Source organism: Apteryx mantelli, chromosome 4, assembly GCF_036417845.1.
Source record: "Apteryx mantelli isolate bAptMan1 chromosome 4, bAptMan1.hap1, whole genome shotgun sequence".
In the NCBI taxonomy this organism is placed as follows: Eukaryota; Metazoa; Chordata; class Aves; order Apterygiformes; family Apterygidae; genus Apteryx; species Apteryx mantelli.
The window spans coordinates 64410806-64426730 of NC_089981.1; the positions used below are offsets into that span (position 1 = coordinate 64410806).

The following is a 15925-nucleotide window of genomic DNA, read 5'->3' on the forward strand; positions in this document are numbered from 1 at the left end:
AGGTTCCTAACTGTTAGAACAATGAGTTCTGGAATAGCATTCCAGAGAAGTAATGGGTTGAAAAATCTGATTTGTTTGAAGATGTAACTTGATAATTTTATAGAAAAGATTATGATATTGCCTGTGATAGAAGGAGAATCAGTCACTGACACTAAAGCGCATCTGCTTCTATGTTCTTATGAAAAGGAAAGGAAAAATCATGCTGGGCAATGCCAGGGACAGCCTGTAGCGACTGTGGAGGGGGAGACTATGAGGAAGAGTGGAGAGGGGCAAAGTAGAACTTGGAGAGGAGGTTTTAGACCAAGGTGACAATGAACAGAATTAGACAGTTTTCAGGAATTTCTCTTGTAACAGAGGTGTACACTAAAGTGACTACCATTGTGAGGGGATGAGAATCAGTGTGTCCCTCCCAGTCTTCTCCTCAGTTTATGCTCACAGCTTCCCAACATGTTCAGCCAGCTGCACAGCAGATTTTGTTGATGTTCTTTCATTCTTCAGTGGTGCTTTGCTCAATGAAATCTGGCCTGTGTCCTTGGGCCAGCAGGGGAAGAGCTCACTTTCACAGATTTAATTCTTTCATTTCCAATGAGAATCACAGGGCCTTTGTTACAACTCTGGCGCTGGTACCAAGCCCTTTATTTTATAGTCTGTTGTTGCGGTGTTCAAAATGCTTGTGAAGACAGAGCCCCAAGACAGCCTGTGACTGGGTTTAAAAATACACAGTTTTGCTGATGTTCAGGTGGTTGGCTTTTGGAGGAGAGTTGTTAAGGCTGTGAAAAAGCAAGGACAGCACTCCATTTTTAGAGATGGTCTTAGAACTCAGCATCTGCTGTCTCTTGTATCTCCTGGAATTCCTGCCCTGTCCTGGTGAAATGAAAGTCCCCTTGAAAATACTGGTTGAGTGAAGGGATTCTTCTTCCCTTGAACTTCAACATTTTTGTGCCTAGGTGGTTCTTGTTGACTCTACTTCAGTCTGTGAGCTGTGCCTGACTGCTTTAACTCTTTCCATTGCTACTCTGAGGATATCTGACTGTTCTTCTCTTGGTCCATAGCAAAGTACAGGCTCGCAGGGCTTTCTCTGCCTACCTACATCATGTTCAGTTGCGACTGATGAAGGAGGCTGGTGACCAGATCCAGAACGCTGCCTGGGCTGCCAAAGAGGATGAGCAAATGGTAAGAAGCTTTGTGTTAGCTCTGAGAAGCCCAGCTGAAATCTGCCCAGAGAGTTTTGAGGTCAGTTCCCACCCTTTGAAGAGGTGAAGTCTCTGAGATTATAGTTGTCTACTGTGTATTTGTCCAGTTGCCAGTGCTGGATTTTTAGCATATGGACCACGTAGAAATGCTGACTGACATCTGAGCAGGGGTAGAATATACAGCTCTTAATAACTAGAGTGTGATTGACACTTGAGCTGCTCAGATCTTTCACTGGTTCTCCTTTCCTGCATCTCCCAGCAATGAGCATACCTGCTTTTGAGTTCTTCTGTCTAAGATTCTCTAAGATTACTTGCCAGTATCTGGTTTCTTCTGTGATTGCACTGAACCAAGCATTCATCCACTCAACTAGAGCAGGTACCCATCTAAGCTTTTTCTCCTATGTAGTGTTTTACTCTTTGCAGGCATCTGTGCTTAGGTGTCTTCCTTGCTTTCTAGATGGATGAGAAAAAGTAAGAGGCACTGAGGAGGGAAAGTTACTTTCTAGCCCTTTTTTTTTTTTTTTTTTTTAAGGGTGTTATGAACTTTTCTAGGCAGTATTTTAAAGTTCCTATATTTGATGTATCTACCTTTTACAGAGTGCAGCAAACCCAGATCCTAGACCCCTCACAAACCTTCTGAAGGGGGGGGGGGGGGAAAGCATCAGTAGGCTCTTGAGTTTTCTGCAGACGCAGATGGATTCTTGCTGAATGCATGTTGCAGGGAAACAGCCAGTGCAGTTCGGAGATAAAACTGTTTGTCAAGAATAATCAGTCGGCTCAGTGGAAAATGTTACCCCTACTCTTTCCAAGTGGAAAATTAAAACGGGCTTTTTGAGAGTCACTTTGTCTGCTGCACTGTGAAAAATAATGTTTAAAATAACAGATCAAACCAGCCTGCTGTAATGGCAGTGAGAGGCGAACTGTGAAATCTAATAGTTTGGCTGTGAGGCAGCTCATTTATGCATTAGCAGAACTCTTAACCAAAAGCAAATCCAGAGGGGAGACAGAAAAGGTTCAAAACACCCACAGGATGCATTTTGCCTTAGGGAGGTGTCTTGCCATGTGTTTCCCCCAGCAGAGGTCATACAGAAATGGGGCCTGCTTGGTGGGGGATTGGAATTATATGGTCATCGATGTAGTCATCTGTTGCTGTGGAGAGATGTGGCAGTAATGTGTATATATGAGCAGTGATGAAATGGGGCCTCATCACTGCAGTGGAGCTATCTGATGAAGATTGCCTTCCCTATGATGGGTCTGAGAGGTTTTATGTCAGTACGCTTCATCACAGGCCTCTTTTAGCACATTACAGGTTGTTTTTTGGAAATGTCTGAAGTATTGGTTTTTACAGGTTATTTTATGTTGTTGCTGCTTGTTTTTTTTTTCTGCCACCCGCTTTTTGGACAAATATTTCTCAAGTATTCCTAATTCTGTCCCACCTCAGATAAGACATGTCATCCTCCTTTTCCTCTGTCTTGGATTTGTATGCCTTGGTTAAAAATGCACATACAGAATGTTTTTGCCTGCCATTTGTCAGCTCGTTTTCTCCAAATAGTGTGTTTAGTTCTTGCCAGTCATGAGCTGGTGTTGCGCCTCTGTTCTGTTCTCCTCACATCTTGCTGTTAGTCCATCATAAACTCCATTTCCCTTGCTCGCAGGAGCTCGTGGTACGCTTTCTGAAGCGAGCAGCCAGCAACCTTCAGCAGTCCTTGAGGATGCTGCTTCCCAGCCGGCGTCTAGGCCTAAATGATCGTCGACGTATCCTGGCTCGCCAGCTGGGCGAGTTCATAGTCTGCTATAACAAGGTGAGTGATTTCTTTCTGGATTCTTCTTTTGGTAGTTCATTCCACTCAGCAGAGGACTAAGTTGCTTAGTTCATTTCAGTGCCTTCAGGCTTCACTGCTTTTAGTGCCACCACAGTGCACCTTGTTGATGTATAATAGAATATTATACGTATATTATATGTGTGTGTTATATATAGCATATTATATTCTGCACAAAAGCAGTAACCAGTGCTGATCAACTTCTTTGATTCCAGCAATAGTAGCCACCATGGTTATTGCATATGAAGGGTCAGGAGCTGGATATAAGTCACCCAGTCATAGATAACTATCAAATTATTAAGAACTTCTAAAGCTCAGGACCCCTTGGAAATGTCTTTGGTTTAAATCCAAATTTTTGTATCTAGTTTGTGTAAGAAGCTACCACAAGGCAGCTTACCCTAGTGCTGCTGGTGATTTGGTTTTTGGCGTCTTCCTCTAGAGTATCTGCTGCTGGCTGTTGTCATAGTCAAAATAGCAGACTGTTTAAGGGATCTGTTCTGTAATTTATATGGTTTCTTTGCAGTTGCACGTTCAGTCATGGTAGCTGTTTGTTCAAATTGGCAGATAGACAACTGTATTACTACATTATGTGTGCAGTCCAGTAATTGCGCATATGAGTTTCTTTAACTTTCTCAGTGTTGATCAACAAATGCAGGCTTAGAGATGCATTTTACTGACATGTGTCAAAATGAAAATGATAAATCTGATTGTTTCTATGGATGTCAATAAAAAGAAATGTTCAGTGAAGGGGGATTTACAGTTTGTTTTTTCTTTGGCTTTGTATTTGGCTAGTGCTTTGTATTGCCTTTTTCCGTTTTTCCTTATTTTTATGATGCTTCTGTAGAGATAAACATTTTTATACATACGTAAAATATGTATTTTACCATTTGTTTGGTATACTGAGGGAATGCAAGTCATCTCTAGTGTGGTATTCTGCATGCTTGGTGAGAAGGAGGTTTAAGTCCTAGTTGAAATAACTTTCTCCTCTTTAGGTACAGAAGATAGTGTTCTTAACATAGTGGTTTCATGCTGATCCTTGTTTTACAAGACCAGCTCCCCCTTTCCATTGCCTCCTGTCCTTCCTTTAGTGTTAGGACAAGGCTAGTTTGAATCCTGCTTTCAGAGGGATTGCTGTGCACGCAGACCTCTAAGCTCCCACTCATTAGCAGAGGACATCCACTTACAGTACCTTGTCAGAATTGATATGTGGTAACTTGATCTGTCAAAGCAAGGCTGGTATTGAACCAAATCTGTTCCAGGGAGTGCCTTGTATGCCTAATGCTCACTGAATTACTGTGTTAGGAGTAACCACTGGCGGCTCTGTGGTGAGTGAAGAACGCAGCTGCTTTGGATATAATTTCTACTCAAACTGTGTTCAAACATTAAGATTTTCTGCTAACTCTCAAGTAAATTCACAAAATAAAGCTGTATAACTGGTAATAAATCAGCACATAAACATATTTTCTTAGTTAGAACAAGTGAGAACAGATCACTTGAGGTTTTAGAACATACACTTTTAAGCTATTGAGAGACTGTTAGGCTGCAAACTTGTTTTCATGTTTGATTCCAACATATAGACTTCTTTCACTGACTTGTGACTACAGATTTAGTAGAGGACTCCTACTAGCCATTATATTTCTTCTATATGGCACAGAGGAAAAAACACTGTCTCCAGCAAACTAAGTAAAGCAGATCATGTATTGTCAAGACTTCTACTTAAGTAGTGAGGAATAGAGACATGTCCCAGAGTGGCTTTTTCTTCCCCTCCCCCCCCCCCCCCGAATTATCTTTTGCAAGAGGTATCTGACCCTCTAGTCCTGGCAAAGCTGGGAGTTAGCAGTATGGAGCAACAAAATGGAGGTTAAGTCTGGTCAAACAAGGCTTTTCTGCTGGTATTGGTATTTCAGATGGGACTGTGGTTTTTTTTTTTAATGAACAAAAATGGTTGTATGAATACAACCTCTGGTGTCAACAAATTCTACTAGCAAAAAATATAAAGATTTCTATCTCATAGCTTGCTCCCATTCTCACAGACGAAGGTTTATCATCATTTATTCTAATATATTCTAGTGTATAAATGTATATTTGCCATATGTTGTTCTGTTTTACTTTCTTTGCTGTTACCAAAGCAATGTATTATTTGTATGTAGACCAACCCTTAGCAATTTGCTGCATAACAAGAGAAGTTAATTCAAGGGGAGAAGTCCTAGTTCACAATAGGAAATGTGGATGCCCTCTACAGACCTCCTTGTTTGAGTTTCTCCAATATAATTTTATTTTTGTCCTTCTTCTCTTCTCCCAAATATCCCCTTTTGGGCAGAGAGGTTCGAATATAAGCTTTTAGGGAGAAGTCTGCACTTAGGACAAAAACATCAAAAGTGGAAAGGGGATGTAAAGGCTGCAAAGAATGGTACTTTTTTTCCCTTCACATTCCCTTCTGTCTCAGCAAAGGGTATATTCAAAGGAGCAGCACATATTTGTCAAGCCTTGAAAGCCTCTCAGCAAATCAGTTCTAATAAGTTATGTCAGGTTGAGGAGTCAGGAGTCTAGTATAAGCTTGGCACGCTATCTCTGGGGCTGTCTACATTTACCCATTCTGTTGCACATAGTTGAATTGCACTTAAAATTTGGCTCTTTGTAGTAGATGTTCTTTTTCCTAGATCCCATGGAATTGCTTTTTGCGTTCTCTGAGCTGTAGATGTGCCACAGAACATAGAGTAACTGCATAGAGACACTTGCTAATACTGCTTATTCACAGGAAACAGAGCAGATGGTTCAGAAACGATCAAAAAAGAAACGGGAAGAGGAGGTGGAGGAGGGAGTGAATGCTGAAGGTTTTCAGAACTTTATTACAAGGGCAAGGTAGGAATGGATTTTATTCCTTTTGGTAAAGGATCTCCTAGCCCTGAAGAGGATGGTATTGTGCCACAGGATACCTGGCTGACCTTCGGATCTGCTCCTGCTGTTGCTGGGGGGCAAAGAACTTCTCTTTTCTCTTTTCTCTCTCTTTTTTTTTTTTTTTTTTTTTTCCCCCCTTCCAGCAACCAAACACTTGTAGCATTAGCATCTGGTGCATGGAGGAGGACATACAACAGATGTTTTGACCACTAAGTAGATCCAGAAGACAGCAGTGGTTTCCCCAGTATCTGTAAATTCCAAGCTGGTGCACATGAGCTAATGGTCTCCTTTCCTGTGATGCTGGAGCAAGTGCAGCAGTACTCTGGAAGGAGAATGAAAGTAGGGCTGCTGCTTAGATGGCTTTGAGCTGTTGTGTCATGGCTCTGGCTCTCAAGTTTCTGCTCTCAGAAACCAATCCCATGCTTGCTGTCTCTCTTCATGGATGCTCTAGGATTATACTTCCTGAGATGAGGAAGGAAGTGAAGTATACTCAGTCTTCATCCTAGCCTCTTATCCTGCTTGTTAAGGAAGCTCAGTGCAAGCAGTTAATTTCACATTGAAAAAGCAACATTTTCCAATTGCGTACGCTCTGGACTTAAGCTTACAAGAATCTGGTAGGAAATGTATTTTGAAAATGAGGTGAATCCCCTTTCTGTCCTATGGTATATTTTATGAACATCAGTATTATAGTCATCTGACTGTAAAGAGGTTTGAAATTATTCAGTGAACCAGAATTGCTTCCTCAAGCCTCTAATTCTTGAGCACAAAATTCATTCCTTTTGACTCAAAGCCTCTGATTCTTGAGTACAAAGCTGACTCTTTATGACTCTCCATTATTTAACCTATATATGACATGCCTATACTGGCAAGAACCTCTGTCAATTTCTGAACAGGTAGTTTGCCTGCCTTTTTAATGCACTTTTGTCTTCTCTAGGAAAGTTGAGACAATCACTACTTCCTTTTTTTTTTAATCAGTTATGAAACTGCTCTTTCTTTTTCTCTGGTTGGATAGCATCCTTAGTGATTGATCAGAAGTGGGTGAGAAGTGGGTGATAGGTGGTTATTCTCAACTAAATTCAGGAGGCTTCATAATCTCCTTTAATGCTACATTTTCACAAACACAATGAATTACAGGTTTTGCTAATACACTTGATGGAGTCATTACAGCAAGAGATTTACAGACTCCAAGTAAAAACTCACTGACATTCAGAATAAATAGGGCTCTGAAAAGAAACAAAACTCTAGATACCTGTCAGACTGTAGCACCTACTTCTCCTGTCACCGGAAGTGCGGATTACATTAGGCCCATAATATGTTCTTGGTTCTCTGGCATCTCTGGACACAAAAATGACTATTACCTCCTAGGACAGGTCATTTTCCTGTTTGCCAGAAATGCTAAAAAAAGAGGTGGTTGTTTGGGGCAGAACTGCATACTCTTTCATTTCCTTATTACTGGCTACCAGGCCATCATGGCCTGATGCAAAATTTAGGCTGGACTGGAGACTCTGTTACTCAGGCAAATGGCACAGTAAGAGTACAGCAAAAGGCAGTCTGCCAAAGATCAGACAGTTTCTAGTGATGATCTCTCTGCTTTTTTATGAAATATCAGGTATGTTTGAAAACTCTGATATCTGACACTACTTTGCTCTGGTGCTTTAAGCTTAAATCAGTGAGCTAGTCATTGGGAGCCCAGGGAAAGATTTCCAGTTTGAGTGCTTGTTCTGTAACACAGTGAACACAACACTGGAGAAAATGGAGAATAAGTGTTGTCCGATTGAACTCTCTAACTTTGACATCATGAGAGGATGTTTTAACATGGATGTATTGTGTTTACATGCATGCTACATGCTACAACCATTGCCTCTGAACATTATCAGTGCAATGTAAAAGTATATACTTAGGCTGGTAAATTCACTGTAATCCATGACCAATAAGTCAGATAAGCAAAAGCTTAAAGCACCTTTCCATCCAACAACTTTTCACTCTTGCAGTTCCTCTTCACCTCTGTTCTCAGTGCTTGGGAGAGAAGGTAAACTTTGCAGCATGCCCTGAAGGCCCAAACACCAGTGCAATCAGCTTTAGACATTGCTTTTACCAAAGTTCAGGCTGGCTAAGACTAATAGAAGTGTGATATGCAGAGGACATTTTGAAGGATTATAACTGCTGCTGTACAAATTTATATTCCTGTGTTATGTTCTGTTGTGGTGTCACTGACACTATCCTTCTTGCTTCTGGTGTGCACTGTGCCATATACTCACTCATACTAATGCTGAGGCAATACTGTAGAGCAAAAGGAAAGGTAGGTACATATCCAAAAAATTAGAATTACAGCTTGCACAAGCTCTAATCTGAATGGCCAACTAACTGATACTGATTTGGGGAGCTACAGAGGTGTAGAACATTGGGACAGTTAAACCCCCCTTTTCTTGTCAAGAAAATAATAAAGAGAAACATTTGTAAGTTATGTGAGATTCACAAACATACTGACTGTTGTGCTTGTTTGTCCTGTGGTTTTGCTAATTAACAAGCTCTTCCCTCATCCTTCCACTCTTCCCCCACTGTTGGATTCAAACTACTAATGATGAATATGAAGCATCAGCTGAGAGCTGACTTCTCTTATGAACATGATAGTCGCTTGTTCTGGAGAGCACCTGGGGAAGATTCACTAATTTAACTGAGAACTGAATCTCTCCTATTGAGCAAAGCTCCCCAAAATATATTTGGAGTTTTTGCTTGCTCTTTTTTTATCCTGGGAAAGTTCCTGAATGCCTTGAATTTTTCACTTCATAAGAGAATGGTGTTTCAGGGGGAATTTCAGGTTTAACCAAGGCATGCTCCATTTCTACCACGCTAGCCCTGCAGAACTGAGCAAATCAATAGGTTGTCTGGCCTTGCCTTTTTTTTCCCTCCCCTCTTTAGCCTCCTTATCTTCTGTCCTCTTTGATCTACACGATGGCTTAGAATCCTCATTTAGGTTCTTTCTTCTTTCGTTATTACAGTGAGAGTGACCTGGAAGAAGTGCTGACATTTTACACCCACAAAAATAAGTCAGCAAGAGTCTTTCTAGGAACAAACTCTAGAACCATGAAAGCCATCAACAGCAATAACCACTCAGAGATTCAGCCTCAAGGAGGTAAGCATTGCAGGTAGTTCTGAGATGATATTGCTCAGACTAATCCGGTTTTTACTTTAATCTGTGGAAAGACAACATCACCTCAAGAATGTGATTCAGGTTTTTGGAGGTTGCACTTCTTTCTTCACTGATTCCATACATGTAGACAAGAGTGTCTGCATACCTAGCTTCTTTGCCTGAGGTGAAGTGGAATGAATCTGGACTAGCATATATAAGAAACTGGTTATTCAGTCTTATTCTAGTGGTATCAAGGTTCAAATTGTTCTACTTTCTAACTCCCAGATTTTGTTACAGAGCGTCCTGAAGTGATGAAAGAAATAAAAGGTGATCAGGCCCGAAGTTCAGTTGCAGATCTGCCTGCAGAAGGAGCAGTAAGAGGCTACAAACTGAAAGAAGTTAAATCAACTTGTAAGTAAATCAACTTCAATCATTATCAAGAAAGAGATGATGAATGCACATACTGTTTTTAACGCTGTTTTAAACAAATAGTGAGGTTGGAACCTATGGACAAAAACAGACAGGGATTTGAAGGGGCCCAAGTTTGGGGAAGATTCCCCAGGTTTGTCTTTTAAATCTAAGAGAGATAATGTAGGGTGAGCAGTATGAATAAGTTAGCTGCTATTTGTGGGGAAAGATCTAGATATGTCAAGCTTCGAAAGACAGTGTTACTCATGTAAATCCTCTTCTTGTCTTTGCTGGTAGATGAGGTCATTTTGGCTTCAGTGAATGTATGAATAGCGGCATCTTGGGTATGTTGTTGTTATACGAAGGACCTGAAAAGTAGCTTTTCTCATGTAATGTGCTCATTGTCTTTGTATAGCTCCAGAAGGATCCACCTTCTTAGATGCTGAAGTGAAATTACCTCGTTGTGGCCCTGCTGGTGCTTCCTCCTTTGTTCCTGATGCCACTTCCCAGAGAAGTACCAGCTCCCAGTTACCATCTCAGCCTACAGCCTCTGAAAGTCCACAGATGCCTGGTCACCATTCATTGCTGGCTCCCCTAGTTGGTCCTAGACTGATTCAGTCCCCATCCTCCCCACCTTCTTCTCAGACCCAGAGCACAGCCCCTGACAGCTCTGCTGTCTTCACAAACCCAGTGTCCAGTGAGGCTTCTAGCCTTGGAGGGTTACATCATTGCCGTTCTGGTAGCTACACCGTTAGCCCATTCTCATCTTTTCAGAGAGCTGCTCAGATCTACAGCCAAAGATTGTCCCGACCATCCTCTGTGAAAGCAGGTGAGTCTTCTGGGATGCACAGTAGGATACCTGCTAGTTCCCTACAAGAGATTGTGTAGTCTTGGCTTGTTCCAGAATAGGTGGAAACCTTACATTTCCAGAATTATGAGTCCTGTTCCACTGGTGTTAAATTTCCTACAGAAAGGAGTGAAGGAAGCAGCCCTAGGGTTTACCAAAGATGCCCTTTTATTGAGCAAATAAACAGGATTTTACTGAGCAGATGAACAGGGAGTTGAACTTGTTCTGAAAGAGCTGAGAAGTGATACATTGTATATCTTTGCTTGATTGTATTGGTCTCTTGTTTGTTGTTAGTGATTTTAAGGTAGCTTTGGTCAGCACAAGTCCTGTCTCAAGCTATGTACGGTTTGTAGTTCCTTGTTTCTTTCTCACACAGAGAAATCCCCTAACACCTCCCCTCCCCCCCCATACCTACAGGTTATCTAAAGGTTTGTCAGGACCTCCAAAAAAGAAAAGATCTGAATGGTCTGTATTTAAAGGATTGGTATCACATATCTTTCTCTAGGATCTTTCAGAACTGGCATATCCCAGAACATCTTACAAACAAGACCTAGAGACCTCATTTACCATTTTGGGACAGAACATAGTTGAGCAATGCAACCTTTAAAGTGTGAGGTATCTGAAGGGTAGGAGAAACTGTAGTCATTAGAAATTTATGGAGGCAGACTGAAACTTTTTAGGAAAGTTTTGAAAAGCAGACACCGACTATCAGCTGTAGTCCTGATAAAGCAGTGTTCTTCTTTGAAATGGTGCTATACGTTTGCTTTGGGTTGTACATCACGGTCACCAGATGTTCGCTAGGGTTGCTGTATACATAGTAGAAGGCTCGCTAGCATTAAAATAAATCCGACTTCCCAACTGAGTAGCTTATTTAAAGGGATCCACTTATTTTCAAGGAAAATCACTGTAGATTTAACATAGGTAACAACCAACCAATAATTCTCTGGAATTGGGTGCTATTACGTGCATTGTGATAAGGCGAATATGGATTTGGAATTGGCTTAGAGAAGCTCACATAGACAATACATATGCAGAAAAGAAGGCTATATAGGGACAATCTGCAGAAAGTGTCACACCTGCTTTTATACATGCATGATCAGCAGGCTCAGAAGGAACACAGACCTCTGCAGAGTCTGACATACTGCTAACTAAGCATATCCAAATGTTTGTTTGGTAGGTTTGTGCCATCGCAATCCAAGTGGACAGCGTGTGGGCTCAGCCCAGACACACAAGGATGCAGAAGATACTTCTTGCCATGGCAAACATTATAGCCCTAGTATGGTAGCAGCAGAACTACAGCAGCTGGCAGAAAAGCAGGCAACCCGTCAGTATTCTCCACTGAGCCACATCAGTCTCCTTAGACAGCAGGTATGTAAGCAGTAAAGCCCGAGTCCCTGTGGCAATAGAAAAGTCTGGCACAGGCTTCTGTATCAGCATTGGGCTGGTGCGAGACATGCTGGAAAGGGAAAATCTCATGAAAATGGATTTCTTTCATACTGTTATTTTGAAGTTTTTATAATGGCCAGAATTTTGATTTTCTGTGTGATGGTAAGAATGCTGTAAAGTTTTTATACAAGGCAGTGAGACTGACTAGTGAATTAGAATAGAAAATACACTGTAGAAAGTGATTCCATGCTTGGTCTTATTAAAGAATGAAAGAAGTCTTAGATTTATGCTTCTATGAGATTTACTTCCTCATTCCTCCAGTATGCCACCACAGTGTTAGGAATGAGCCTGCAGAATGGATTCTTATGTAAATTCTATATTCCAATAAAATTTTAAAAACATAATGAAGTTTTTACTAGCAAAGGGTATGATAATCCTTTTGCTAAATGGGGCAGCATACATTGGCTTGGATCTACATTGGCTTCTGGTGGATTACCAGTTAGTTTCAAATTTCTTCTTGAGTTATGTCCTAACTGACTTCACAAGTAGTTATATATTTCTATACAATATGCTACAGTTGTGATCAGCAAAGGTGTTCAAGTTGGACACTGCTCAGTTAATTAAGCTGCCAACTGGAGGTTCTCCAGGATAAGCATACTGCTTTGATAATTAAATTTTCCCCTTCTTACTCATTAGGGACAAACACTTCACATTTCTTTGCTCTGAATCTTTCATTTTGGAAGTACTGCTTTAACAGTGATGTTTTGGTGTGTTTTCTGAGGTTTGTTTAATGGTTACAATGGGTTTTATCTGCTCCTGTTTGCTTCTTTCAATTTTATTTTCATGGGTTTTGATTTTGAATATCTGGTTAAACGATTGGCAGCATCATGGGGAGTGACTTTTTCAAAAGGTGGGGTGCTTTTATGACTCTGAAAAGTGGAATAGGTTACTAGACCCTTCCACATCTAGATTAAGATTTTAATCCGGTCTTGGCAGCTGCAGTTAACTCTAACACAGGTACTCTGGTCTTTGCACATAGGTCTTGAACTGTAAAGAACAGATCACAAAAACAAAGCACCTTCTTACTGATAGACTCAGTAGAGAACATGAGTACTGAATATACCAGGGTTGCTGAGGCCTGACAAGATGGCTTGTGTCTAGAGAATTTAGTCTTTCTAAATCTGAAGTGGTATTGGGAACAACAGGAAAAGCTTGTTTGCTTGTCCAGTAATATTCAGTCCTTCTGCTTCTCTTAATACAATCAAAATTCAGCTTTTTTTAAAGCTAAACTTTGTCAGTATATTCCAAAAATTTATAGTGAAACATTTTCATTCAGGAAATGCTGATTTGTTGAAAGCTAAATATATCATGGAAAGTGCCTCCTTGGATAAAAAAAAATTCATGTCTAAACAAATATTTGGGAAAAAATTAAAATGTGTCTATTCCATTTCAGTCTTTTCAGAACAGAACATTTTAATTTTTTTTATAAAAATAATTCATAAACTTTATCCCCCAGACAGCTCATACTCAGCTCCAACTGCTGTGGTTTCTTAGGTCTGCCTAGAGAATCTAAGTTGCCCTTTGCTGCCATTTATAAATATTAGATGATTTTTAGTTTCCTGTTCCTAGCACAGCTAGTTAGTGCTGGTTAAATTAGGAAGTAAAGAAAGGGGATACAGAGAAGAATGCACAAAGATCTACATGGGAAGGGCTGTGTACCTTCCTGAGCACAGGTGCATATGGTGACAAGGAGCATACTCTGGTAATTCTAAATGGTGGAAGCTGAAGTCTGTTTAGCCACCAATCAGTCAATTGGTATCGATATGCTCAAGTCTGAAAGTGGCTATGAAGTGCTGCAGTAGCTCTGGAAATGTATTAGTCATGCTAAATGATTCTGCACTGCTTTTTGCTTCTGGGTTCTTCCAAGATACCTGCTCACAGAGAAGGTGAGAAATGTATAGAAGGAGAATGAGTGTGCTGGCTAATTACCATCTTCGTGACAAGCAAGCAGTGAAGACCTCAGTTCTTGGCATGCAACGTAGCTATTTTACCTGAATGTCCTTGATATTAGGCTACACAGAACAGGCTTCGCTTCTGTACTGAAATATAGAAACATGGGTTGGGTTGTGTGTTAGTGGTCTTCCATCATCATGACAAACATCCATGTATAAAGGGATTCATGAGGCAATGAAAAGTTCAGAGCCTGGGCTCTATCTCACAATGAACTCTCTTCTGAACCTGCATCTATTCAATTCTAGACATCTGCTCGCTACTGTGATTCTGCAGGCCGTGTTTTAGCAATAATCCCTTTGGAGAGATGAAGTCTGAAGCCTGCTCAGGATGAAAATTTGGATGGTATTGCTTCTGTTCTTTCAAGACATATTGATTCTTCAGTACTGACATTATGACACACAGCAATTTCTAGGCTGAGACTATTATCTTAATCATACCTGGAATAGTGAAATTTTGGAAGGATCAGACAGAACTGCAAGGCCCAAAGGAACATAACTAAAGCATATGACTACCACTTGTGCATTTTTTTTTCCTGGACGTATTTTATCCTTCTGTCATCTGAGTCTCATTCTCATCATTTTTTGGTCCAGATCTCTTAAATTCTGGCTTGCAGCAAGGATCAGGGATTGTAGATCTGGGAAGGCAAGGCCATAATGTCAATAAAGGGGACAAGAGGTACCAGTATCCAATAAAACCTTAATGGTTTGGCAGCCAGTGCCTGTACAAGCAAAACTGGAGGAGCCGAGTTGGAGTTGATCTCAGATTTGAGTGATCTGGAACAGGAGACCTGGGGTTGGGAGACTGGTATGGATGTGGATTTGAAGCAGGGGAACAGAATGAATAGGAGAGGTTAGGAAGATACGGAATAGGCTGGCAGTTTGGGGAGCGGAATTTACAGAAGGGTGGATATTGGTGGGACTATTTGTGAGCACTGCATGATTATGGATGTGGGCAGACAGGGATTTGGTCCTCAGCAGGATTGGGAAAGATAGGGGCAGAAGAGATAGAAGAACACGTGGGAGAGGATTTAGGGAAGAGTTGGGGAGAAGTGAGAAGTCCAAGAGCACTGGGTTAAATTGAAAGGGGGAAGGACTCTTGGGATGAGAGAGTTTGAGGCCTGGGTTATGAAACACTGGTGCCTTTGGCATAGGAGAAGTGAGGGTCTGGGAGCAGAGATAGGGTTGGAGACAGGCCTTGGAGTAAGATGGTTTAGTTAAACAGGGCATTACTTTCCCATGCATTTCTAGTCAGGGTACTCCAAATTGTTGCTTCCCCCTTTTCACTCCTCTGTTTAGCCACTTGAAATATCGTAGCTCTTTTAAAGTTAAAGCATTCTAAAATAAATTGACACAAAGACGACTCCTGGAAAAGAATATCACTTACCTAACAATGCAAATAGTAGAATTGTTTAAAGTCACTCCAGAAGCTTTGTATTAGTATACCTTGCTTGAAAGCACCTGGCTGGTATGAAAGGGACTTGATATTTGGATTTATTTATTGCCAATGTCAAGATTAGCACTACTGGTTTGGATATGTGTGCAAAAGAGAGAGACACCCTGGAAAATAGTAATACTGCTGTGTTTCTTTCCTAAGGGCAACAACTTCTACATATAAATGGAATGCCTTTGTCTTTGCCTTGGTTCTCTGTGTTGTGCCCAGCTGTGTCTTGGGGCCTGGGTACTCTGAATACATTAACTCTTTCCAAGAGCAGCTGGGAAACTTGTTTTCCATTCCAGTTCCTGTGAGAATTTCTCTTGCTGTCTGTGTGTTAGTCTAGGTCTCTGGGGTTCCCAAGAATGTAGCCTCAACAGCTGTGCTTAGAATGGTGTTACCATCGTGGTTGGGAGTCCACCTCCTACCCTCTCTAATCCCTGCTGTTCCTCTGTTTCCTACTTGTGCCCGAAGCACCTGCTTCACGTTTTCTCTCTTACACTCTTATATTCTACCCTCTGTATTAAATCAATTTAATTTATTAAGCCCATTGGCTGCTGAAATGGCATGGTTCAAAGGGAAAATTTTAAGTGTAAATAGCTGAAGAGCTTTCAACAAGATATTTAAAATCTGGCTTCTTAAGAAAACAAGACTTCTGCGATTAAATCATCTTTCTGTCTTGTCAGTCCTCTCCATTAACTTCTGAATCTCAAGACAGGATCTTCAGAGTGATACTTGTAAAATAAACAGCATTTATAAATTGAGAAGTGGAGAGGAACAGGAAGGCAAAGCCTTACTG

The 15925-nt window shown here is 41.0% G+C and overlaps 1 protein-coding gene across 1 annotated transcript in view; it reads left to right on the forward strand.

The window, feature by feature from the left end:
* The window catches only part of TTLL5 (tubulin tyrosine ligase like 5), a 135815-nt gene that overhangs the window by 50677 nt on the left and 69213 nt on the right, over positions 1 to 15925 (forward strand). Inside the window, exons 23-29 of the mRNA XM_067296837.1 lie at positions 1053 to 1173; positions 2849 to 2995; positions 5772 to 5875; positions 8911 to 9044; positions 9339 to 9452; positions 9865 to 10278; positions 11474 to 11664. Coding sequence (XP_067152938.1) covers positions 1053 to 1173; positions 2849 to 2995; positions 5772 to 5875; positions 8911 to 9044; positions 9339 to 9452; positions 9865 to 10278; positions 11474 to 11664 — 1225 coding nt within the window. The remainder of the gene's footprint in view (positions 1 to 1052; positions 1174 to 2848; positions 2996 to 5771; positions 5876 to 8910; positions 9045 to 9338; positions 9453 to 9864; positions 10279 to 11473; positions 11665 to 15925) is intronic.